We start from the raw sequence: 26,397 nt of genomic DNA on the forward strand, positions 1-26,397 counted from the left end.
AATAATGAATGAAATAATACGAAACATCCTCCAGATCAACCCCTAAAAGAAACTGTTCAGAGTGGACCTTGCCGTTGGTGGGGGGGCTTCCATGCTGCAGCAATACATATAGCCGTGCCATTGGTGCAACCACAACGGAGGGGAATCTGTTGAGAGGCCAGACAAACGTGTGGTTCCTGAAGAGGGGCAGCAGCCTTTTCAGTAGTTGCAGGGGCAACAGTCTGGATGATTGATCTGGCCTTGTAACACTAACCAAAACGGCCTTGCTGTGCTGGTACTGCGAACGGCTGAAAGCAAGGGGAAACTAGTCATTTTTCCCGAGGGCATGCAGCTTTACTGTATGGTTAAATGATGATGGCGTTCTCTTGGATAAAGTATTCCGGAGGTAAAATAGTCCCCCATTCGGATCTCCGGGCGGGGAATACTCAGGAGGACGTCGTTATTAGGAGAAAGAAAACTGGCGTTCTACGGATCGCAGCGTAGAATGTTAGATCCCTTAATCGGGCAGGTAGGTTAGAAAATTTAAAAAGGGAAATGGATAGGTTAGAGTTAGATATAGTGGGAATTAGTGAAGATCGGTGGCAGGAGGAACAAGACTTTTGGCCAGGTGAATACAGGGTTATAAATACAAACTCAAATAGGGGTAGTGCAGGAGTAGGTTTAATAATGAATAAAAAATAGGAGTGCGGGTAAGCTACTACAAACAGCATAGTGAACGCATTATTGTGGCCAAGATAGATACGAAGTCCACACCTACTACACTAGTACAAGTTTATATGCCAACTAGCTCTGCAGATGACGAAGAGATTGAAGAAATGTATGATGAGATAAAAGAAATTATTCAGATAGTGAAGGAAGACGAAAATTTAATAGTCATAGGGAACTGCAATTTGACAGTAGAAAAAAGAAGAGAAGGAAAAGTAGTAGGTGAATATGGAATGGGGGTAAGGAATGAAAGAGGGTGCCACCTGGTTTATGAATCATGAAAGACGATTGTATACGCGGAAGAGGCCTGGAGATACTGAAAGGTTTCAGATAGATTATTTAATGGTAAGAGAGATTTAGGAACCAGGTTTTAAATTGTAAGACATTTCCAGGGGCAGATGTGGACTTTGACCACTATCTGTTGGTTATGAACTGTAGATTAAAACTAAAGGAACTGCATAAAGGTAGGAATTTAAGGAGATGGGACCTGGATAAATTGAAAGAACCAGAGAGTGTAGAGAGTTTCAGGGAGAGCATTAAGGAACGATTGACATGATCGGGGGAAAGGAATACAGTAGGAGAAGAATGGGGAGCTTTGAGAGATGAGATAGTAAAGGCAGCAGAGGATCAAGTAGGTAAAAGAAGAGGGCAAGTAAAAATCCATGGGTCACAGAAGAGATATTGAATTTAATTGATAAAAGGAGAAAATATAAAAATGCAGTAAATGAAGTAAGGAAACAGGAATACAAACGTTGACAGGAAGTGCTAAATGGTCAAGCAGGGATGGATAGAGGACTAATATACGGATGTAGAGGCATATATCACTAGGGGTAAATACATACCGCCTACAGGAAAATTAAAGAGACCTTTGGAGAAAACAGCACTACTTATATGAATATCAAGAGCTCAGATGGAAAATCATTTCTAAGCAAAGAAGGGAAAACAGAAAGGTGGAAGGAGTATATAGAGAGTCTATACTAGGGTGATGTACTTGAGGGCAATATTATGGAAATGGAAGAAGACGTAGGTGAAGATAAAATGGGAGATACGATACTGCGTGAAGAATTTGACAGAGCAAAGAAAGATCTAAGTCGAAACAAGGCCCAGGGAGTAGACAACATTGCATTAGAACTACTGATACCCTTGGGAGAGCCAGCCCTGACAAAACTCTACCATCTGGCGAGCAAGATGTATGAGATAGGCGAAGTACCTTCAGACTTCAAGAAGAATATAATAATTCCTATCCCAAAGAAAGCAGGTGTTGACAGATGTGAAAATTATCGAACTGTCAGTGTAACAACTCACGGCTGCAAAATACTAACACGAATTCTTTACACTCGAATGGAAAAACTGATAGAAGCCGACATCGGGGAAGATCAGTTTGGATTCCGTAGAAATATTGGAACATGTGAGGGAATACTGAGTTAACGACTTATCTTAAAATGTAGATTAAGGAAAGGCAAACCTACGTTTCTAGCATTTGTAGACTGAGAGAATGCTTTCGACAATGTTGACTGGTATATTCTCTTTCAAATTCTGAAGGTAGCAGGGATCAAATACAGGGAACGAAAGGCTATTTACAATTTGCACAGAAACCAGATGGAAGTTATAAGTATCGAGGGGCATGAAAGGGAAGCAGTTGTTGGGAAGAGAGTGAGACAGGGTTGTAGCCTCTCCCCGATGTTATTGAATCTGTATATTGAGCAAGCAGTTAATGAAACAAAAGAAAAATTTGGAGTAGGAATTAAAATCCATGGACTTTGTGGTTTGCCGATGACTTTGTGATTCTGGCAGCGACAGCAAACGACCTGGAAGAGCAGTTGAACGGAATGGACAGTGTCTTGAAAGGAGGATATAAGATGAAGATAATGGAATGTAGTCGCATTAAAGCAGGTGATGCTGAGGGAATTAGATTAGGAAATGAGAGACTTATAGTAGTAGATCAGTTTAGCTATTTAGGGAGCAAAATAACTGCTGATGGTCAAAGTAGAGAGGGTATAAAATGAAGACTGGCAATGGAAAGGAAAGCGTTTCTGTAGAAGAGAAATTTGTTAACATCGAATATAGATTTAAGTGTCAGGAAGTCATTTCTAAAAGTATTTTTATGGAGTGTAGCCATGTATGAAAGTGAAACATGGACGATAAATAGTTTAGATGAGAAGAGAATAGAAGCTTTCGAAATGTGGTGCTACAGAAGAATGCTGAAAATTAGATGGGTAGATTACATAACTAATGAGGACGTATCGAATATAATTGGGGAGAAGAGGAGTTTGTGGCACAACTTTAACAATAAGAAGGGATCGGTTGGTAGGACATGTTCTGAGGCATCAAGGATCACAAATTTAGTATTGAAGGGCTGCGCTGAGGTAAAAATCGTAGAGGGAGACCAAGAGATGAATACATTAAGCAGAGTCAGAAGGATGTAGGTTGCAATACGTACTTCGAGATAAAGAAGCTTGCTCAGGATAGGGTAGCGTAGAGAGCTGCATCAAACCAGTCTCTGGACTGAAGACCACAACAACAACAGTGGGCTTAAATGGTTTGACAACATTAAAAGAATAGGATCAGAAAGACGTCCTAGAAGAGTCCCACAATGGACAGAATCTGCAGGAAGTCTAATTAGATGACCACGAACAATATGGAGAGACCAGGTGAAGGATGGTGTGGACCGATGAAGATTGCAGTGGGAGGAGACGATAAAGGATAGACAGTGGAAGAAAACAGAAGCTCGGAAGAGGCTCCGTGAACGACCTGCAGATGCATAAACGTTTCAGAAAGAAGAAGAATAATATGTGTGCAATGTCACTGGTGAATACAGACTACAAGCGACGGAATCGAATCACTTGTCAGAACTGAAGCGCTAATGTGGAGGGACCAAATCTGCTTAGCAGGAAGCAGTATCGTAACAAGGTTAAGCGAGTATAGAAACATTATCGCAGTTTTTCTATTATCACCTTAACAGGTTTTGTCTTCATCGATTTCACCAAAATATTTCACCTGTCTCCAGAATCAGTTTACATTCTGCAGCGGAGTGAGCGCTGGTATAAATCTTGTGGCCGGTGTTCTGGACCTAGACTCGAACTCGGGACAGTCGATGGAGCACTCGCCCGCTAAAGGCAAAGGTTTTAATCTGTCAGGAGGCTTCAATAAACATTTATTAAAAATAATGCTAGAAATGGGCTTTTCGCATATACTTCCACAAGTTCTGGGGAAAATTGTGAGAGTAATGACAACGAAAACAGTTATTAATGGCGAATATACAAAATTAGTTGAAATTAGAAGAGGTGCCCACAAGAAAGCTTATGATCGACGTTACGTTTTGTTACTGGGCTAGTTCCAAACCTAAGGAAATTAAACAGTGACTTGCAAGGAATCAGCGTAATGGGTACTAAAGAAAGGTCACAAATTATTATGCTTATGTGATAGGAGTAGAAAATCGAACTGAACTATTTTAACGATTTTAGTAAATAGCATGATTTCAAACATTTCTACCAGTTATGGTGTCTACGTGGGGCATAAGGAACACTGCGTACAGTTTATTTCATCATAACAGTTCCTCAAATGTAGCATTACCTTTACTGCCCATATTTTCCTACTTTCAGGTAATCAAATGTGAGCGAGAATCAGCTGGTGATAAATTTTAAAGAAGCATAAAAGGTCTTAGCTGGTACTTTTCAGTACTACTCCGATGTAGAACCTTTTGTCCAACGGGAACATTTATTCCACTTTAATATAATTTCGTATGCGACAAGAAACAAACCGATATCTTCCACCGACCCAGGGCATCCCATGAAATCCGAAATGAGCAGTATTCTGTGGGTTGGCTTCGTCTAAAAATTGCAAAACGAAATTTAAACTGGCTACCGAAATATCAGAAAAACTACATATGTTGACTCACGACAGTCAGGGGAACAATTCTTCTGGAAAAAAGAAAATTACTCCAGTTAATAAAAGCTACGATATTTTCTTGCAGATATATTTCCGTATTGTCCTGTCAGTTGTTAACATGATCTTTCTGGATCTACACTATTATTCAAGGAACTGGTGCTATTATTTGTCCGATTATTCTGCTCCGTACGTTAAAGCGTTTCCTCTGTGCCTCCTAGTTTATAACATTACTTCGGCCCAACAGAGTTACTTTTTTATTTACTTTTTGGACGATGCAAAGATGTTGCTAATAGTTCCTGGCAGCCAGTGTAAGTTTCCCGATAGCCGGCGGTTGCAGTAAGATCTCTGGCAGGTTCGGAGCCATCTGTTTACATCCGTATCAACTCGTGTCAGCAATGCCCAAAATTTCAGTTACGGTAAATTTGAAGGGAGCAGCTCAATATAAATCTTTTCGTGACATTGTAAGTAATTCAACAACGTCTTTTTTAATCAGTAGCAGTTGTTTTCTCGCATTCGTTAGTCACGCAATAAGTACTCAGCTATCCACCGTATGGTGTGTGGCGGGGGTACCTCCGTCATCCTCTCATTCTTCCTCCTGCTATTATTACATTATTATTTTTTTATTTAACCTGACCAGGAATAATACTTGTCAGTGCACACACGTACAGATACAAAATACACATACACATACAAAAATAACTGACATTAATAATAATAATAATAATAATAATAATAATAATAATAATAATAATATTGACTAGCTTAGAGATTTTTAAAACGGTTTCTCGTACTGCCAGAAACAGAAGGTGTAGTTAAAGGGGATAGGATTGAAACTGTTGGCAACAGGAGCTGTTGAGAAAGAACGATCTCTCAGTAGAGACGCAGGAGAGGGAAGAAATGTAGGGGGATGGAGTGTGACAAGACAGAGCCGCTGCAAGTATATGGGAGTGACAGCTATTGTGATAGGTGGACCGTTAGCTGTCTTCTGAAGTTTGAAAGTAATTTAATTTCTTAAATTAAATTTTCAGTTGGAAAATGCTCGAGTCTAGTTGAAAATTCTCGTGTCTGCTCAACACTCTTTGCTGATTCCTATTACGGAAGGGATTTGAAATGTGAACTGTCAAATATCAGTTCGAAAGGCAAGTAGAAGAGTGATGCTGTTTCAAATTTACATGTGCGATCGTCCTGCTCGACGAGAGAAATATTCTGGAACAAAAATGAAATTGCTGTAAAGAAGAAGAAAATATTTTACAGGTAAATATATTGCTAACTAATGGAGAACTTAGTAATAGACAAAACGTTAACGGTGAAAACGTACATTTAACGGTGAAAACATATACAGCTCTGAAAGCGACAATACTTACTTACGCCAATAATTAGAGATTATGGAAACGGATATAAAAGATCTTAGGCAGAAGAATGCAGATTTAGAGGATCGTTTCTTTCGATGTAACGCTGTGTTACTGAAATTAAAACATGTTCAAAATGTGATGCAGGAGTCTTTTTCTGTCAACGGGAAGTGGTTATGAAACGACCGTGTACTATCTGGTCATCTAAAGATATTGCAAAGGCTGCAACTTTACATTAGCTATCTTATAAAGCGTTATCTTTTGCCAGGACTTTACTGTAATGTGTTTCGTCAGTTAGTAAGCGATCTGAGAGTGAATGAAGACTAAAACAAAACATGTTGTAGCACGATTTCCCAAAATATAAAAAGAAGACCTGTTATTATAATTAAAGATTATAGAGGGCTTGTCCGTACTAAAAGTCTATGAGACGTAACCCTGTGTGAGTCTCTTCAAATAGTTCAAACTCCTTAAACCTAACTAACCTAAGGACATCACACACATCCATGCCCGAGGCAGGATTCGAACCTGCTACCGTAGCGGTCGCGCGGTTCCTGACTGAAGCGGCTAGAACCGCTCGGCCACCGCGGCCCACCGATACAAGGCGACTTAGACAAAATTTCCAGTTGGTGTGATGAATACCAGGTAGCCCTAAATGTCGAAAAGTGTAAGTTATTGAGGATGAGTAGGAAGATAACACCTGATATGTTCGGATACAGAATTTCCAATTTCCTGCGTGACACAGTCAAGCCGCTTAAATATCTGGGCGTAACGTTGCAAAGCCATTTAAGGTGGAACGAGTATGTGAGAACTGTGGTAGCGAAGGCAAATGGTCGACTTTGGTTTAGTGGGAGAGTTTTAGGAAAGAGTGGTTCACCTGTAAAGGTGCGGCCTGTTCTCTAGTACTGCTCGAGTGTTTGGGGTCCGTACCAGGCCGAATTGAAGGAGGACATCGAAGCAATTCAGAGACAAACAGCTAGATTTGTTACTGGCAGGTTTTTAACAACATGTGAGTGTTATGTAGATGCTTTGGGAACTGTCGCCTCCTTACCGTAGCGGTAGCGTTACTGCCTCCCACGCAGGGGGTTCGTGTTCGATTCCCAGCAGGGGACTGGGTGTTGTGTGTCCTTCATCATCATTTTCATTATCATTGACTCGCAGATAGCCGCTGTGGCGTCACCTAAAAAGGACTTCCAATGCGGAGGCCGAACTCCCCCGGCCAACAATGGCATTTCGGGAATCCGTGGAGGGGAGGCTGCCTTCCAGGCAGGCCGCTGCCGTGGTCACACCCGACAGCCACCTCACCTTTCATTTTGTTTCCGTGATTATCATACAATTTCATTCGCCTTTGGTGTAGCTAAATTTTCCCTGATTGTATTAATCTTATGGACTGTTAGGGTTTGGGTGAACCACTTGTTGATCTCACAGAACTGGCATGACTGGAGTAGCAGTAGTAGAATTAAACTGGGCTATAGAGACAGATTTTTGGACGCTGTAGGTGAGCGTTGCATTAGGAGCAGTTTTAGAACTTTCCTCAAGCAGCAAGCGAGTTCGCCGATTCCTTTATTACCGAAACTGGCCGTGGGCCGTGGTTTATGGGCCGCCATTCTGGCGGACGGCCTTGCTCCGCTAGCGGCCAAGCAAGAGGGTGGGAACGCCGTGGATGAATGCGAAATGGCACTCCTTTACAAACTGGCAGCACTGGGCATCCTGCCGCCGGCCTAGCCGAGTGGACGTGGTGCGGGAGCCCGGTCTCGTTAAGCCGTCGGCACACGGACCGTGCATCCCAACGTTGAGCGTGCCGAGTTTCTGACGTCATAGCGGGGAACAGCACGCTCGGGAGTCTTTCCGGACGTGCACAGCAGTATGTGGCGTGTCGGATATTCGGAGCGTGCGTCTGAGCGTTGACCAATGACATGGCACAACGCCACCTACGTCACAGGGACGCCGTCTCCCTTCAGTACGTATGTATCCCGTTTCTGAGCACCAGAAAATTGGGAATCACTGCAGAACCCGTTGCTAACTGTGTGATGCGTCCCAATAAAATAATGGGAAACATCATATTCGTGGCAAAAGAATTGTTGTAACTTGCGTATTATGAGAGTAGGCTATTTGAAGGCAGCGACACACTGAAGATCCACACAAAACGTATTTTTCTTAGTACAATTCGTTATAATTAAATTTCAGTTAGTAACATATCTACGATTAAGGTTTTCAGCAAGGGGTAAGATACTATGATTAGAAATCAAACGCGTGAACTTGGTTTAACGTAATAAGTACAGCACTCTCCTGCACTGAATTATTTATTTTGTTTGTGCCGTGGTTCGCGTCTTGACACAACCAACTTCTTCTCCTAACATTCGCGGTTTTTTTAGGTTCTGATATTTTATTATTAGTTTCATATAAAATATATACTATAATATTTGATGTTATGTAAATATAAGTTCACCTTTTTTTTGAGGGGTGACTTTGTTCGATTGGCTTAATCTATAGGACAGCTTGCGCTACTTGTACAAAGATATTTTGCTCCTTTTTCTTTTACGCTTTATAATTCACATGTTGCAAAGATTCTGCTACTGGGTAGGAACAGTGATCAAGTAAGACTGACCTTGGTTTTACTAAAATGTGGGAATGATGAAGTAATGGTTATGTTATGCGGAGAAGTATTCCAAATTTATAACCCACTGTTTGTAATGGAACTTTTTTAAGCCTATGTCCTTACTGACTGGACATGGTACTTTCCTTTTCGTGGACGAAGGAGGAAATGTGCGTTTTAATAGAGCTAACGTGAGAATTTTACGCGCGCCCATCGAGTAAACAGTGTGATTTACGGCCTAGAAACATCCCTCAACTGCCGCTGGAGTGCGCTGTGATCGCGTGTACCACGTTGGGGCCCACGTACCGTGTGCACAAGTGGCATCGTTCTTGAACGTTCAGCAGCTCGTTGAACTTAGAACGGTCAACGTTGACGTTCGGCAGCACGGCCCGTGTGCCGACGGCTTATCCCGTGTGCGGGTCCAGGTAAAGCGGCGTCGGGCTGGCGCAGAGCTAATGTGTTTATTACGAGAAGAGCGTACTCGGAAGACGAATTTCTCCGGATGTCGCGTTTCTCAGATGCCTCCGCGGCTCGCCAAAATGGCGCCCACTAGATCGTCTCATAGACCAGACAGAGCGTGTTTTCGCTTGAAAGCTTTCCTCGTCTTGTGAAGTGCGCCGGGCGTTTGCCTGCGCGACTTCCAGGTACTGTGCGCTGGTTTTTCGGAGAGCAGAATGTGTACTGCACTGCAGTGATTTGTCGATCATGATTGGATCTCCTTGCTAGAAAAGACGATTGGCACGATAACCACTGCTGGACCATGTTAGGTATATTCAAGAACATTGGGGGGAATGGCTGTTCTCCCGAAGATTTTGAGCAACAGAAGGGCTTGCTTCTCGACAGTCGCGGAGTACAGTCGCTAGAGCTCTTCCGTTTCCACGGAGAGAGCAGTTAATTGTAAACACGTCCAGACACCCGGGCGAAAGTTTGTATTTTGGTGGATGTGAGACAATGGTGGACGTAGGGTCATCTCCCGCAGTAAGATGCTTTGGCAGCAACCGCACGCACACGACAGCATCTAATCTTTCACCGGCTACACCGGTAACATTGCACAGCTTCGTCAAATTCAGGAGCCTATCAATCGTTTCGACGACCATCTTTTTTTCATTGCAGCCTTGTACTCGCAGTAGCCACTCCCAGTGTCCATTGCATGCTTAATTGCAATTTGACGTGAGAAACCAGGCAGTGGAACGATACAGCAGAGTGTGCTTAATTAGATTGGCGTTCTTCCACTCACCGTAGCCAGTCTCATTTACACATAAATTCCGGTTCCCCAAATCTGTTGCCAACCAACCTGAGTTCGTTTTAATGAAATGTTATACAGTTGAAGTGTTTGTTTATATTTTTGTTCTGTCCTGACCTTGATATTACTTAATAAATATCTTTGTGATACCGCAGGTCCTTGAATAAAACGTTCTCGGTTTTGAAGCCGCGTCAATTCGAATAAAATCCTTGAACGTTGTACTGAGCACAAGCGCCACACAAAAGAAAGGGAGGTTGACAGGTCGGCCATAGCGGAGCTTTGCCCAGAAAATGGAGATAAAATGCAGTTCGAAAATACTAAAGGGTTGGCTCGTGCATCTACACATTGGGACTCCACTATAAAGGAAGCGACCGAGATTCGTTTAAACAACAATTTCAACAGATACCAGGGATACACACTCAGTAGGACACAGGGGCGGGCGTTGGACATCGAAAGAAAGCAGAGACAGATGCGTGACGCGGGAGCGGCAGTTTCAAACGTGGCGCCTGCCCTCACGGGCAACAACTCCGCTAGCTGCCGGGCGCCACAGTGGATCGATCTGATTGCCTGCTGATGATGTCATCATGCCTGTTAAGCGGTAAACTGTAGCAGCCCTGGCAGTCAGTGAACTGCTGACGACGATGGCGGAGTGGTCATCGAAAGCTTGAGGATTTTATTCGAATTGACGTTGCTGGAAATCCGAAAACGTTTTATTCATGTATGCCGTGGCGAAAGACTCCGAGCACACGTTAGCTCCTCGTTATCAATTTTTCAGTGACACCCATGCTCACTCCCTACGACGTCATTTTGTTGTGGCATAGAAGGAATTAAATTAATTGTATATCAAGTTAGCCAACTCAGGGCTGATTCACAATGGGGCCACTAGTCAAACTTACTTGCGCTATTCATAGACGTGGCACCTATCGGGTGTGGTGGTTACTACTTTTTAGTCTTTCGGCAGATGGAGAACTGTCGCCAGTATAGGCTAACTTGCAAGGCGATGTTCTTTTTAATACACTACCAAGAAAAATTAGAGAACGCAGCATTTGAAGTCGACTGCGGAACGATTCTACGGCTGCCGATATTCATCACGCGTAAGGACCAAAAAGCTAATAGATGAGAAATTAGGGCACGAGGCACACACAATCTTTCTTTCCCTCGCACTATTTGTGAGTGGAACAGGAAAGGAAATGGCGTGACAAGTAGCGGTACAGGGCGCTCTCCATACGGTGGTTTGCATAACCACGGTTCCCGTAACTCCTGAAGATACACGTTGACTATGAATATTGTATCACAGACAGAGTCCCTTCGACTGTTCGTAGATGTCACTAAACCCGCTCAAAGATGTAAACAACCTTGCATGAGCAGCACCTACTAAACGGACGGGGTCCGACAGCCGATCAGTTCGATCATTCTGCCAGGAAGGAAGTACACGAATCGTGTTATCTGTAGTTCAATCATGCCTAGACGCTTAATACTGCGGTTCGATCGCGTCCACATTGTTACTTTGTGCCACGAAGGGCTCTCAACCAGGGAAGTGTCCAGGCGTCTCGGAGTGAACCAAAGCGATGTTGTTCGGACATGGGGAAGATACAGAGAGACAGGAACTGTCGATGACATGCCTCGCTCAGGCCGCCCAAGGGCTACTACTGCAGTCGATAATCGCTACCTACGGATTATGGCTCGGAGGAACCCTGACAGCAACGACACCATGTTGAATAATGCTTTTCGTGCAGCCACAGGATTTCGTGTTACGACTCTGTGACCAATAGGCTGCACGATGTGCAACTTCACTCCCGACGTCCAAGGCGAGGTCCATCTTTGCAACCACGACGCCCTGCAGCGCGGTATACATGAGTCCAACAACACGCCGAATTAACCGCTCAGGACTGGCATCACGTTCTCTTCACCGATGAGTGTCGTATATGCCTTGAACCACACAATCGTCGTGGACGTGTCTGGAGGCAACCCGGTCACGCCTTAGACACACTGTCCAGCGAGTGCAGCAAGGTGGAGGTTCCCTGCTGTTTTGGGTTGGCATTACGTGGGGCTGACGTACGCCTCTAGGGGTCATGGAAGGCGCCGTAACGGCTGTGCGATACGTGAGTGCCATCTTCCGACCAGCAGTGCAACCATATCGGCAGCACATTGGCGAGGCATTCGTCTTCATGGACGACGATTCGCGCCCCCACCGTGCACATCTTGTGAACGGCTTCCTTCAGGACGACGACATTGCTCGACTAAAGTGACCAGCATGTTCTCCAGACATGTACCCTTATCGAGAATGCCTGGGATAGATTGAAAAGCGCTGTTTATGGAAGAAGTGACTCACCAAGCAGTCTGAGGAGTGGGACAATCTGAACCAACACTACCTTGATGAATTTGTGTATAGTATGCCTCGACGAATACAGTCATCCATCAATGAAAGAGGACGTGCTACTGGGTATCAGAGGTATCGGTGTGTCCAGCAATCTGGACCACCACCTCTGAAGGTCTCGCTGTATGCTGGTACAAAATGCAATGTGTGGTTTTCATGAGCGATAGAAAAGCCGAAAATGATGTTTATGTTGATCTATATTCCAATTTTCTGTACAGGTTGCGGATCTCTCGGAACCGAGGCAATGCAAAACTTTTTTTGATTAGTGTATATAGATTTAGATGTGGACATTACAAAATGAGGGATACGGTTCTTAAAATAGTACATAATCGCTTCGGACGGGAGTGCATGCTTAGGAAAGGTCTCCAGTGTTGGCCACAAAATTGGTAAGGAGTCCTTTGTCAGGGCATCTCATTCCTTCACCTGCACTATGGACAAATGTTGGAACGCCGTTGGTGCATGTGGACGTACTGCAATGCATCTCTGTAACGCATCCCACATGCGGTCAATGGGGTTTAAGTCGAGGGAATGGGCAGCCAGTCGATTCCCCGACTATCCTCTCGTTCTAAGAGCTCGTCGACTTGTGCAGTTCGATGTGGTGGCGCATTACCGTCCATGAAAATGAAGTCATGACCGAATGCACACCTGAAAAGAGGCGCACGGGAAAGGAATACAGTGTACCATCTACAATGATAGGTGAGTGTACCGTAATCAAAGATTTGAAGGTGAGAACGCCCGTGCAACATTATGCCTCCGCGCACCATGACATCTGGACCACCAAAACGATCGTGTTGGACAGTGCGCCGTGGTGCATTACGTGTTGCCATCTCTCGCCATATAAGGGTACGTGCAATGCTGCAGCTGATGGGCCAAGGCGCGCACGGCCCTGAGTGATCGCAGCGGATGGCGGGCTGGTGATACTCCCCTCTGACGCCCCCGCACCCCGCATCTGCCGTGCTTCTCCCCCCTCTGCTCCCCACACAGGCCTGAGGTAATCCTTTAATTTTTCGTGCGTTACTTGCAGCACAGGGCGCAATAGAGGTCATCGACACTGGTTTCCTCAATGTAGCAAACAGATGCTACGAAATAACAATTTATTAATTCTTGGTAATTTGTAAGTTTTGTAACTCCCTAGCTTTGTATGTACACACACAAATTGAAATAAGAACACCGTGAATTCATTGTCCCAGCAAGCGGAAACTTTATTGACACATTCCTGGGGTCAGATACATCACATGATCGCACTGACAGAACCACAGGCACATAGACACAGGCAACAGAGCATGCACAATGTCGGCACTAGTACAGTGTATATCCACCTTTCGCAGCAATGCAGGCTGCTATTCTCCCATGGAGACGATCGTAGAGATGCTGGATGTAGTCCTGTGGAACGGCTTGCCATGCCATTTCCACCTGGCGCCTCAGTTGGACCAGCGTTCGTGCTGGACGTGCAGACCGCGTGAGACGACGCTACATCCAGTCCCAAACATGCTCAATGGAGGACAGATCCGCAGATCTTGCTGGCCAGGGTAGTTGACTTACACCTTCTAGAGCACGTTGGGTGGCACGGGATACATGCGGACGTGCATTGTCCTGTTGGAACAGCAAGTTCCCTTGCCGGTCTAGGAATGGTAGAACGATGGGTTCGATGACGGTTTGGATGTACCGTGCACTATTCAGTGTCCCCTCGACGATCACCAGAGGTGTACGGCCAGTGTAGGCGATCGCTCCCCACACCATGATGCCGGCTGTTGGCCCTGTGTGCCTCGGTCGTATGCAGTCCTGATTGTGGCGCTCACCTGCACGGCGCCAAACACGCATACGACCATCATTGGCACCAAGCCAGAAGCGACTCTCATCGCTGAAGACGACACGTCTCCATTCGTCCCTCCATTCACGCCTGTCGCGACACCACTGGAGGCGGGCTGCACGATGTTGGGGCGTGAGCGGAAGACGGCCTAACGGTGTGCGGGACCGTAGCCCAGCTTCATGGAGACGGTTGCGAATGGTCCTCGCCGATACCCCAGGAGCAACAGTGTCCCTAATTTGCTGGGAAGTGGCGGTGCGGTCCCCTACGGCACTGCGTAGGATCTTGGCGTGCATCCGTGCGTCGCTGCGGTCCGGTCCCAGGTCGACGGGCACGTGCACCTTCCGCCGACACTGGCGACAACATCGATGTACTGTGGAGACCTCAAGCCCCACGTGTTGAGGAATTCGGCGGTACGTCCACCCGGCCTCCCGCATGCCCACTATACGCCCTCGCTCCAAGTCCGTCAACTGCACATACGGTTCACGTCCACGCTGTCGCGGCATGCTACCAGTGTTAAAGACTGCGATGGAGCTCCGTATGCCACGGCAAACTGGCTGACACTGACGGCGGCGGTGCACAAATGCTGCGCAGCTAGCGCCATTCGACGGCCAACACCGCGGTTCCTGGTGTGTCCGCTGTGCCGTGCGTGTGATCATTGCTTGTACAGCCCTCTCACAGTGCCCGGAGCAAGTATGTTGGGTCTGACACACCGGTGTCAATGTGTTCTTTTTTCCATTTCCAGGAGTGTATGTCGCCAAAACATACCTTCTTCCCAGAGTGCTAGCCCTGTAAGTCTTTCTGGAAAACTTCTGCAAAGTTTGGAAGGTACGAGATGAGGTAAAGGTGTGATGATGTGTCATGAGTCGTGCTTGGGCAGGGGCGCCGACTCATAAAAAATATTGGGGGGGGAGGGGCCTTGCCCGGTATAATTTTCTAAATTTTATATGAAAAATAGTGAGTTTTTAAGTTTTTTAAGAATTATAGAGTCATATGATCAACATTCCATTTCCAGGAATATATATATATATATATATATATATATATATATATATATATATATATATATATAGGGTGGTCCATTGATAGTGACCGGGCCAAATATCTCACGAAATGAGCATCAAACGAAAAAAACTACAAAGAACGAAACTCGTCTAGCTTGAAGGGGTAAACCAGATGTCACTATGGTTGGCCCGCTATATTGAGCTGCCATAGATCAAGCTGATATCAACTGCATTTCTTTATATAGGAACCCCCTATTTTTATTACTTATTCGTGTAGTACGTAAAGAAATGTGAATGTTTTAGTTTGACCACTTTTTTAGCTTTGTGATAGATGGCGCTGTATTAGTCACAAAATCGAGCCAGGTGGCGCAGTGATTAGCACACTGGACTCGCATTCGGGAGGACGACGGTTCAATCCCGTCTCCGGCCATCCTGATTTAGGTTTTCCGTGATTTCCCTAAATCGCTTCAGGCAAATGCCAAGATGGTTCCTTTGAAAGGGCACGGCCGATTTCCTTCCCCATCCTTCCCTCACCCGAGCTTGCGCTCCGTCTCTAATGACCTCGTTGTCGACGCGACGTTAAACGCTAACCACCACCTAATAAAATTACCATATTCCTGTACATAGCCATGAAGATAAATGTATAGACACTTTTGTCAAGTATCAGAAATGTATGTGAGAATAAGATTAACGTACCGATACCAAAGGAACTTCAGATTGTCAATTGTAAATAGCATCCAGAATCCAGTTAAGTAAGGCTTATGATTGTTATTATTTTAATAAATGTGTGTGAAAATTAATCAAGATCTGTTTAAAGTTGGTCACCTTCAATCTGCTACTCTAAGCGTGCAAGTGACATTCCTATCGTCTGACATGACGGCAGAAGATAAACACGCCACGATAAGACCACGAGACATATTGCTGACACTCTCCTACTTCGTTAGAGCGACTAGTCAAATAATCTGATGGTGTGTGTACCAAAGGTCTTACAGTATGCACACCACAACTATCTGTTGCGGAGGATGTGAAAACCGCCACAGAAGAAACGATATGTAACGAGAAATGACAAAGACTGTAGCAGAATCTGTTGATAGGCTTTTTTTGTTGTACAGCTTCTGTGTAAAAATGTGTGCCCTCTTAAGTTTAGCTACTCGAAGTTTGACAGCTTCTTTTTCTATGCCAGTATCCGTTATTGTTTCTCCCAAATATTTAAAGTGTTTGACCCTTTCGATACATCCAATAATCGTGTGCAATTCTTTGATTTCCTTATATGTGTTAGACACGAATTTAGTTTTTTCTTGTGATATCTGTAAATCAAATTTAGCTGCACGTTTTGCTAAGGTTTCTATTTGTTTAATAGGATCTGCTATATTTGTGGGTAGGAGAGCAATATCATCTGCAAAAGCTAGTGCATCTATCGTAAGGCCTTTAACTGATCCTCCAAAAGAAATTCCCTTTACTGTTCGGTGTTCCTATATTAAAATTCTTCTTTAATTTGAGTTTTTCAGGCTCTTTCATTAAAACACGAGCAGAAAGTGCAAGCTCCCCAGAATCCGAAATGCCTGCTTGCGACCTGAGGTCGAGAGATTTTACTCCCTGGGGTAATTTGATTTATATTCCACTCATAATCCATAAAATTTGTGAGGTTGGAGTGCTGGAGCTTTCCGAAGGTTTCTCGAGATACAACTAGAGTGATAGTCCAGAGGGCTTGTGTTTGCTCCGCGAGAGCTATTTTATTTCGGTGAAGGCAGTGGGGATCTCCCCCCCCCCCCACCCCCCCCCACCACCCAATCCGCCACCTGCGGACGTGCCACGTCGGAGTAGCACCTCTCCGCCTATTACGACAGCGTAACAGGTATATATATATATATATATATATATATATATATATAAATTATATATTATAATTATATTATATATATATATATATATATATATATATATATATTATTATTATAATTATATTATATATTATATATATAAAAAATTAAATTATGACTGATATATATATATATATATATATATATATATATATATATATATATATATATATATATATATCAGTCATAATTTAAATCGCCTCGTATGATGAACAGCAGATGAGGAACAGTGATTCAAAATCAGGGCGCTAGTGCTGAAAGGTTGAGAAACGCATCATTACGTAATTATTTGTGTTCAGATGGGTGTAATTTAAGCGGGGTGTCCAAACGAGTGCCGGCCGGTGTGACAGTGCGGTTCTAGGCGCTTCAGTCTGGAACCGCGTGACTGCTACAGTCGCAGGTTCGAATCCTGCCTCGGGCATGGATGTGTGTGATGTCCTTAGGTTAGTTAGGTTTAAGTAGTTCTAAATTCTAGAGGACTAATGACCTCAGAAGTTAAGTCGCATAGTGCTCAGAGCCATTCGAACCATCCAAACGAGTACCCATTTTCATGAATGCACGACTCAGTGCGCCTTCTGGCCTAGTTATGACTCGTCTGCAATGTCTGGTTGATAGTATCCACGTAAACCTGCAAACCGCTTCTGTAATACAAGCCCACAGACTCCCGTTTATACACTTCTTTTTCAAAGTCTGTGTCGTCTTTCTTCAGCAACTAATAAGTGGTTTCCATTTTTTATTTCAGAAAACCCCAGAAGTCTGAGAAAAATGAAACGTCCAGTGTGAAGAAAACATCGTCGTCACAAACAGATGTACTGGTAAGTATTACTTACACACCTTCAAATGTTTTAGTTGTTGTACATTTCCATTTGAAAGGCGCGAAGTAGTCCAAGAATAGCGCATGTGGTAGAATGTTACACAATAGTTTTCATTATTTGTCTTGATTCTGAGAATGATAGTAATCCTGATAAGCAGTGTCAGTTGATAACAGTAGTCTCCAGAACACTGTAATATCCTTATTTGGTCATGTTGGTGGGAATACACTCGACGAAATTCTGAAGCCGGCAAGGATAAAATACAGGGGCGAAAGGTTATTTGCAATTTGTACAGAAACGAAACAGCGGGAATAAGAGTCGAAGAACGTGAAAGGGAAGGGACTGAGCGAGGGTTGTTGCCTATCCGTGATGTTATTCAACCTACAAATTTATCCAGCTATGAAGGAAACCAAGGATCAATTTTCCCAGCGGAAAAGTAAAAACTTCGAGATCTGATGACACTGTAATTGTGTCAGAGACAGAAAGGAACTTGGGAGAGCAGCTGAACGGAATACGTATTGTTTTGAAAAGCGGTTAAAGATGACACTCAACAGACGTTAAATAAGTATAATGAAAAGTAGTGAAATTATGTCAGGTGAATTAGATTAGGAAATAAGACACTAAATGTAATAGATGAGTTTTGCAAAGAAATAACTGACGATAACCGATGCAGAGAGAGTATAAAGTACCGACTGAGAATAGCGACAATAGTATTTCTGAAAAAAGATAAATTTGTTAACATGGAATATAAATTTGAGTCTAGAATGAAATTTTCACTCTACAGCGGAGTGTGCGCTGACATGAAACTTCCTGGCAGATTAAAACTGTGTACCGTACCGAGACTCGAACTCGGGACCTTTGCCTATCGCGTCAAGTGCCCCGTCCTCACAGCTTTACTTCTGCCAGGACCTCGTCTTCTACCTTCCAAACTTTACAGAAGCTCTCCTGCAACCTTGCAGAAGTAGCACTCCTGAAAGAAAGGATATTGCGGAGACATGGGTTAGCCACAGCCTGGGGGAAAGCTTCTGTAAAGTTTGGAAGGTAGAAGACGAGATCCTGGCTGTGAGGAAGGGGCGTGAGGCGTGCGTTGGTAGCTCAGTTGGTACAGCACTTCCCCGCAAAAGGCAACGGTCCCGTGTTCGAGTCTCGGTCCCACTCACAGTTTTAATCTGCCAGGAAGTTTTATAAATGTGAGTGTTACGAAACCTTTTCTGAAGGTCTATACATGAAGTGAAACATGGGCTAAAACAATTCCGGCAGGAAAGGAACTGAAGCTTCTGAAATGTGGTTGTATTGCAGAATGGTGAAGGTTAAATGGGGAGATCGAATAGGTAATGAGGTACTGAACAGAATCGGGGAGACAAGAAATTTGTGGCACAACTTGACAGAAAGAAGGTATCGTTTGATAGGACATGTTTTGAGACGTCAGCGGATCACCAGTTTAGTGGTGAAGAGAAATGTGGGCGGCAAAAATCGTAGAGACCAAGAGACGAATACAGTAAGCAGATTCAGAAAGTTGTAGGCTTATTCGGAGATGAAGAGCCTTGCACAGGATGGAGTTGTGTGCAGAGCTGCATCACACCTGTCTTCAGGCTGGGGATCAAAACAACATTATCGTAATCCAGTTAAGATATCATGTCTGTTTACATTGCTTACGACACTTGAGGCACGTTACTGCGCTAATGTGGATTTTATAGTGACCTGAACCAAATTACTATCCACTGAAACCAGTCATCTGGGCTTTCATAATATTGATATGAATAATATCAATTAAAATTGTTATTAGTTACGTTTGGGCGTTATTGCATCGCGCGGGGTTGCAACAAAAGGGATTTTTTTTTTTAGGTTAGATGGCCTCGGGCAAGTACAGCAAAGGGCAACAGCCTCAAAGGGTGCGGGGCAAAGTTAGGACATGCGGGGTCCAAGCAGCAATCGGTATTGTAATTGTAAACTGTCGAAGCTGCATTGGTAAAGTACCGGAACTTCAAGCACTGATAGAAAGCACCGAAGCTGAAATCGTTATAGGTACGGAAAGCTGGCTGAAGCCAAGGATAAATTCAGCCGAAATTTTAACAAAGGCACAGACAGTGTTTAGAAAGGATAGATTGTATGCAACCGGTGGTGGCGTGTTTGTCGCTGTTAGTAGTAGATTATCATGTAGTGAAGTTGAAGTGGATAGTTCCTGTGAAATATTATGGGTGGAGGTTACACTCAACAACCAAGCTAGGTTAATAATTGGCTCCTTTTACCGACCTCCCGACTCAGCAGCATTAGTGGCAGAAAAACTGAGAGAAAATTTGGAATACATTGCACATAAATTTTCTCAGCATATTATAGTATTAGGTGGAGATTTCAATTTACCAGATATAGACTGGGACACTCAGATGTTTAGCACGGGTGGTAGGGACAGAGCATCGAATGATATTATAATGAGTGCACTATCCGAAAATTACCTCGAGCAATTAAACAGAGACCCGACTCGTGGAGATAACATATTGGACTTACTAATAACAAACAGACCCGAACTTTTCGACTTTGTAAGTGCAGAACCCCCCCCCCCCATGAACCATGGACCTTGCCGTTGGTGGGGAGGCTTGCGTGCCTCAGCGATACAGATGGCCGTACCGTAGGTGCAACCACAACGGAGGGGAATCTGTTGAGAGGCCAGACAAACGTGTGGTTCCTGAAGAGGGGCAGCAGCCTTTTCAGTAGTTGCAGGGGCAACAGTCTGGATGATTGACTGATCTGGCCTTGCAACATTAACCAAAACGGCCTTGCCGTGCTGGTACTGCGAACGGCTGAAAGCAAGGGGAAACTACAGCCGTAATTTTTCCCGAGGACATGCAGCTTTACTGTATGATTAAATGATGATGGCATCCTCTTGGGTAAAATATTCCGGAGGTAAAATAGTCCCCCATTCGGATCTCCGGGCGGGAACTACTCAGGAGGATGTCGTTATCAGGAGAAAGAAAACTGGCGTTCTACGGATCGGAGCGTGGAATGTCAGATCCCTTAAGCGGGCAGGTAGGTTAGAAAATTTAAAAAGGGAAATGGATAGGTTAAAGTTAGATATAGTGGGAATTAGTGAAGTTCGGTGGCAGGAGGAACAAGACTTCTGGTCAGGTGACTACAGGGTTATAAACACAAAATCAAATATGGGTAATGCAGGAGTAGGTTTAATAATGAATAGGAAAATAGGAATGCGGGTAAGCTACTACAAACAGCATAGTTAACGCATTATTGTGGCCAAGATAGTAACGAAGCCCACACCTACTACAGTAGTACAAGTTTATATGCCAACTAGCTCTGCAGATGATGAAGAAATTTAAGAAATGTATGATGAAATAAAAGAAATTATTCAGATAGTGAAGGGAGACGAAAATTTAATAGTAATGGGTGACTGGAATTCGAGTGTAGGAAAAGGGAGAGAAGGAAACATAGTAGGTGAATATTGATTGGGGCTAAGAAATGAAAGAGGAAGCCGCCTAGTAGAATTTTGCACAGAGCACAACTTAATCATAGCTAACACTTGGTTTAAGAATCATGAAAGAAGGTTGTATACGTGGAAGAACCCTGGAGATACTAAAAGGTATCAGATAGATTATATAATGGTAAGACAGAGATTTAGGAACCAGGTTTTAAGTTGTAAGACATTTCCAGGGGCAGATGTGGACTCTGACCACAATCTATTGGTTATGACCTGTAGATTAAAACTGAAGAAACTGCAAAAATGTGGGAAATTAAGGAGATGAGACCTGGATAAACTGAAAGAACCAGAGGTTGTACAGAGTTTCAGGGAGAGCATAAGGGAACAATTGACAGGAATAGGGGAAAAATACAGTAGAAGAAGAATGGGTAGCTCTGAGGGATGTAGTAGTGAAGGCAGCAGAGGATAAAGTAGGTACAAAGACGAGGGCTGCTAGAAATCCTTGGGTAACAGAAGAAATATTGAATTTAATTGATGAAAGGAGAAAATATAAAAATGCAGTAAATGAAGCAGGCAAAAAGGAATACAAACGTCTCAAAAATGAGATCGACAGGAAGTGCAAAATGGCTAAACAGAGGTCAAATGTAAGGATGTAGAAGCTTATATCACTAGGGGTAAGATAGATACTGCCTACAGGAAAATTAAAGAGACCTTTGGAGAGAAGAGAACCACGTGCATGAATATCAAGAGCTCAGATGGCAGCCCAGTTCTAAGCAAAGAAGGGAAGGCAGAAAGGTGGAAGGAGTATATAGAAGGTTTATACAAGGGCGATGTACTTGAGGACAATATTATGGAAATGGAAGAGGATGTAGATGAAGACGAAATGGGAGATACGATACTGCGTGAAGAGTTTGACAGAGCACTGAAAGACCTGAGTCGAAACAAGGCCCCCGGAGTAGACAACATTCCATTAGAACTACTGACGGCCTTGGGACAACCAGTCCTGACAAAACTCTACCAGCTGGTGAGTAAGATGTATGAGACAGGCGAAATACCCTCAGACTTCAAGAAGAAGATAATAATTCCAATCCCAAAGAGAGCAGGTGCTGACAGATGTGAAAATTACCGAACTATCAGTTTAATAAGCCACGGCTGCAAAATACTAACGCGAATTCTTTACAGACGAATGGAAAAACTGGTACATGAAGACCTCGGGGAGGATCAGTTTGGATTCCGTCGAAATGTTGGAACACGTGAGGCAATACTGACCTTACGACTTATCTTAGAAGAAAGATTAAGAAAAGGCAAACCTACGTTTCTAGCATTTGTAGACTTAGAGAAAGCTTTTGACAATGTTGACTGGAATATTCTTTTTCAAATTCTAAAGGTGGCAGGGGTAAAATACAGGGAGCGAAAGGCTATTTATAATTTGTACAGAAACTAGATGGCAGTCATAAGAGTCGAGGGGCATGAAAGGCAAGCAGTGGTTGGGAAAGGAGTGAGACAGGGTTGTAGCCTCTCCCCGATGTTATTCAATCTGTATATTGAGCAAGCAGTAAAGGAAACAAAAGAAAAATTTGGAGTAGGTATTAAAATTCATGGAGACGAAGTAAAAACTTTGAGGTTCGCCGATGACATTGTAATTCTGTCAGAGATAGCAAAGGACTTGGAAGAGCAGTTGAACGGAATGGACAGTATCTTGAAAGGAGGATATAAGATGAACATTAACAAAAGCAAAACGAGCATAATGGAATGTAGTCAAATTAAATCGGGTGATGCTGAGGGAATTAGATTAGGAAATGAGACACTTAAAGTAGTAAAGGAGTTTTGCTATTTAGGAAGTAAAATAACTGATGATGGTCGAAGTAGAGAGGATATAAAATGTAGACTGGCAATGGCAAGGAAAGCGTTTCTGAAGAAGAGAAATTTGTTAACATCGAATATAGATTTATGTATCAGGAAGTCGTTTCTGAAAGTATTTGTTTGGAGTGTAGCCATGTATGGAAGTGAAACATGGACGATAACTAGTTTGGACAAGAAGAGAATAGAAGCTTTCGAAATGTGGTGCTACAGAAGAATACTGAAGATAAGGTGGATAGAGCACGTAACTAATGAGGAGGTATTGAATAGGATTGGGGAGAAGAGAAGTTTGTGGCACAACTTGACTAGAAGAAGGGATCGGTTGGTAGTACATGTTTTGAGGCGTCAAGGGATCACAAATTTAGCATTGGAGGGTAGCGTGGAGGGTAAAAATCGTAGAGGGAGACCGAGAGATGAGTACACTAAGCAGATTCAGAAGGATGTAGGTTGCAGTACGTACTGGGAGATGAAGCAGCTTGCACAGGATAGAGTAGCATGGAGAGCTGCATCAAACCAGTCTCAGGACTGAAGACAACAACAACAACAACAACAAGTGCAGAACAGAGAATCAGTGATCATAAGGGCGTTGCAGCATTCCTGAATATGTAAGTTAATGGGAATATAAAAAAAGGGAGGAAGGTTTATCTGTTTAGCAAGAGTAATAGAAGGAAGATTTCAGACTACCTAACAGATCAAAACGAAATTTTCTGTTCCGACACTGACAATTTATGGAAAAAGGTTAAGGCAATTGTAAAAAGCGTTTTAGACAGGTACGTGCCGAGTAAAACTGTGAGGGACGGGAAAAACCCACCGTGGTTCAACAACAAAGTTAGGAAACTACTGCGAAAGCAAAGAGAGCTTCACTGCAAGTTTAAACGCAGCCAAAACCTCTCAGACAAACAGAAGCTAAACGATGTCAAAGTTAGCGTAAGGAGGGCTATGCGTGAAGCGTTCAGTGAATTCGAAAGTAAAATTCTATGTACCGACTTGACAGAAAATCCTAGAAAGTTCTGGTCTTACGTTAAATCAGTAAGTGGATCGAAACAGCATATCCAGACACTCCGGGATGATGATGGCATTGAAACAGAGGATGACACGCGTAAAGCTGAAATACTCAACACCTTTTTCCAAAGCTGTTTCACAGAGTAAGACCGCACTGCAGTTCCTTCTCGAAATCCTCGCACGAACGAAAAAATGACTGACATCGAAATAAGTCTCCAAGGAATAGAAAAGCAACTGGAATCACTCAAGAGAGGAAAGTACAATGGACCTGACGGGATACCAATTCGTTTCTACACAGAGTACGCGAAAGAACTTGCCCCCCTTCTAACAGCCGTGTACCGCAAGTCTCTAGAGGAACGGAAGGTTCCAAATGATTGGAAAAGAGCACAGGTAGTCCCAGTCTTCAAGAAGGGTCGTCGAGCAGATGCGCAAAACTATAGACCTATATCTCTGACGTCGATCTGTTGTAGAATTTTAGAACATGTTTTTTGCTCGAGTATCATGTCGTTTTTGGAAACCCATAATCTACTCTGTAGGAATCAACATGGATTCCGGAAACAGCGATCGTGTGAGACCCAACTAGCTTTATTTGTTCATGAGACGCAAGAATATATTAGATTCAGGCTCCCAGGTAGATGCTATTTTCCTTGACTTCTGGAAGGCGTTCGATACAGTTCCGCACTGTCGCTTGATAAACAAAGTAAGAGCCTACGGAATATCAGACCAGCTGTGTGGCTGGATTGAAGAGTTTTTAGCAAACAGAACACAGCATGTTGTTATCAATGGAGAGACATCTACAGACGTTAAGGTAACCTCTGGCGTGCCACAGGGGAGTATTATGGGACGATCGCTTTTCACAATATATATAAATCACGTAGTGGATAGTGTCGGAAGTTCCATGCGGCTTTTCGCGGATGATGCTGTAGTATACAGAGAAGTTGCAGCATTAGAAAATTGTAGCGAAATGCAGGAAGATCTGCAGCGGATAGGCACTTGGTGCAGGGAGTGGCAACTGACCCTTAACATAGACAAATGTAATGTATTGCGAATACATAGAAAGAAGGATCCTTTATTGTATGGTTATATGATAGCGGAACAAACACTGGTAGCAGTTACTTTTGTAAAATATCTGGGAGTATGCGTGCGGAACGATTTGAAGTGGAATGATCATATAAAATTAATTGTTGGTAAGGCGGGTACCAGGTTGAGATTCATTGGGAGAGTCCTTAGAAAATGTAGTCCATCAACAAAGGAGGTGGCTTACAAAACACTCGTTCGACCTATACTTGAGTATTGCTCATCAGTGTGAGATACGTACCAGATCGGGTTGACGGAGGAGGTACAGAAGATCGAAAGAAGAGCGGCGCATTTCGTCACAGAGTTATTTGGTAACCGTGATAGCGTTACGAAGATGTTTAGCAAACTCAAGTGGCAGACTCTGCAAGGGAGGCGCTCTGCATCGCGGTGTAGCTTGCTCGCCAGGTTTCGAGACGGTGCGTTTCTGGATGAGGTATCGAATATATTGCTTCTCCCTACTTATACCTCCCGAGGAGATCACGAATGTAAAATTAGAGAGATTCGAGCGCGCACGGAGGCTTTTAGACAGTCTTTCTTCCCGCGAACCATACGCGACTGGAAGAGAAAAGGGAGGTAATGACAGTGGCACGTAAAGTGCCCTCCGCCACACACCGTTGGGTGGCTTGCGGAGTATAAATGTAAACGTAGATGTACAATTTTTTTTTTTACCTTTGTTTGTGGCAATATTATTTTCGTTATCTCAGACTGTGCTCTTTTCCTACCATCATTCCAGTTGGCTGCTTCTTTCAGTTCATCTTACGACTGCGTGCTAAAAAGTAATGCCTCAGAATTTTTAATGAGAAAATTCTTAAAGCTTTTTGCACAAAACAAACGTTATTAACATTATACATCTTTACTCCTCATGTCTAAGTATTTCCGAACCTATGCCTCTAAAGGTATCCGAATTATAGCGCATAAGACGGCGACGTGTAACGTAACTGCATCAGTGCGTGAGACGCAGTGTGCTGTAATCGAGTTCAAAGTTCGTCACCACATGGAGTATCCCCCCCCTTCAGGAAGAGAGAGCCAGACCACACACTAGCGCCGCAACATCTGCCCTCCATACACACAGGTAAAAAAAAAAAAAAAAAAAAAAAAAAAAAAAAATGGATCACCTAGGTTCCGAGAGTTCCGGAACCTGTACAGAAAACTGGAACAGAGATCCACATAAACGTCATTTCCGGGCTTTTTATTGCTCATGAAAACCACACATTGCATGTTGTACCACCATACAGCGAGAGCTTCACAAGTGGTAGTCCAGATGGCTGTATACACCGGTGCCTCTAATACCCAGTAGTATGTCCTCCTGCATTGATGAATGCCTGTACTCGTCGTGGCACACTATCCACAAGCTCATCAAGGCACTGTTCGTT

At 43.6% G+C, this 26,397-nt stretch overlaps 1 protein-coding gene across 1 annotated transcript in view; it reads left to right on the forward strand.

Moving 5' to 3' along the window:
* The window catches only part of LOC126292032 (nascent polypeptide-associated complex subunit alpha, muscle-specific form-like), a 397,943-nt gene that overhangs the window by 182,699 nt on the left and 188,847 nt on the right, over positions 1-26,397 (forward strand). Inside the window, exon 7 of the mRNA XM_049985825.1 lies at positions 17,589-17,661. Within this exon, the coding sequence (XP_049841782.1) occupies positions 17,589-17,661 (73 nt within the window). The remainder of the gene's footprint in view (positions 1-17,588; positions 17,662-26,397) is intronic.

Source organism: Schistocerca gregaria, chromosome 9, assembly GCF_023897955.1.
Source record: "Schistocerca gregaria isolate iqSchGreg1 chromosome 9, iqSchGreg1.2, whole genome shotgun sequence".
In the NCBI taxonomy this organism is placed as follows: domain Eukaryota; kingdom Metazoa; phylum Arthropoda; class Insecta; order Orthoptera; family Acrididae; genus Schistocerca; species Schistocerca gregaria.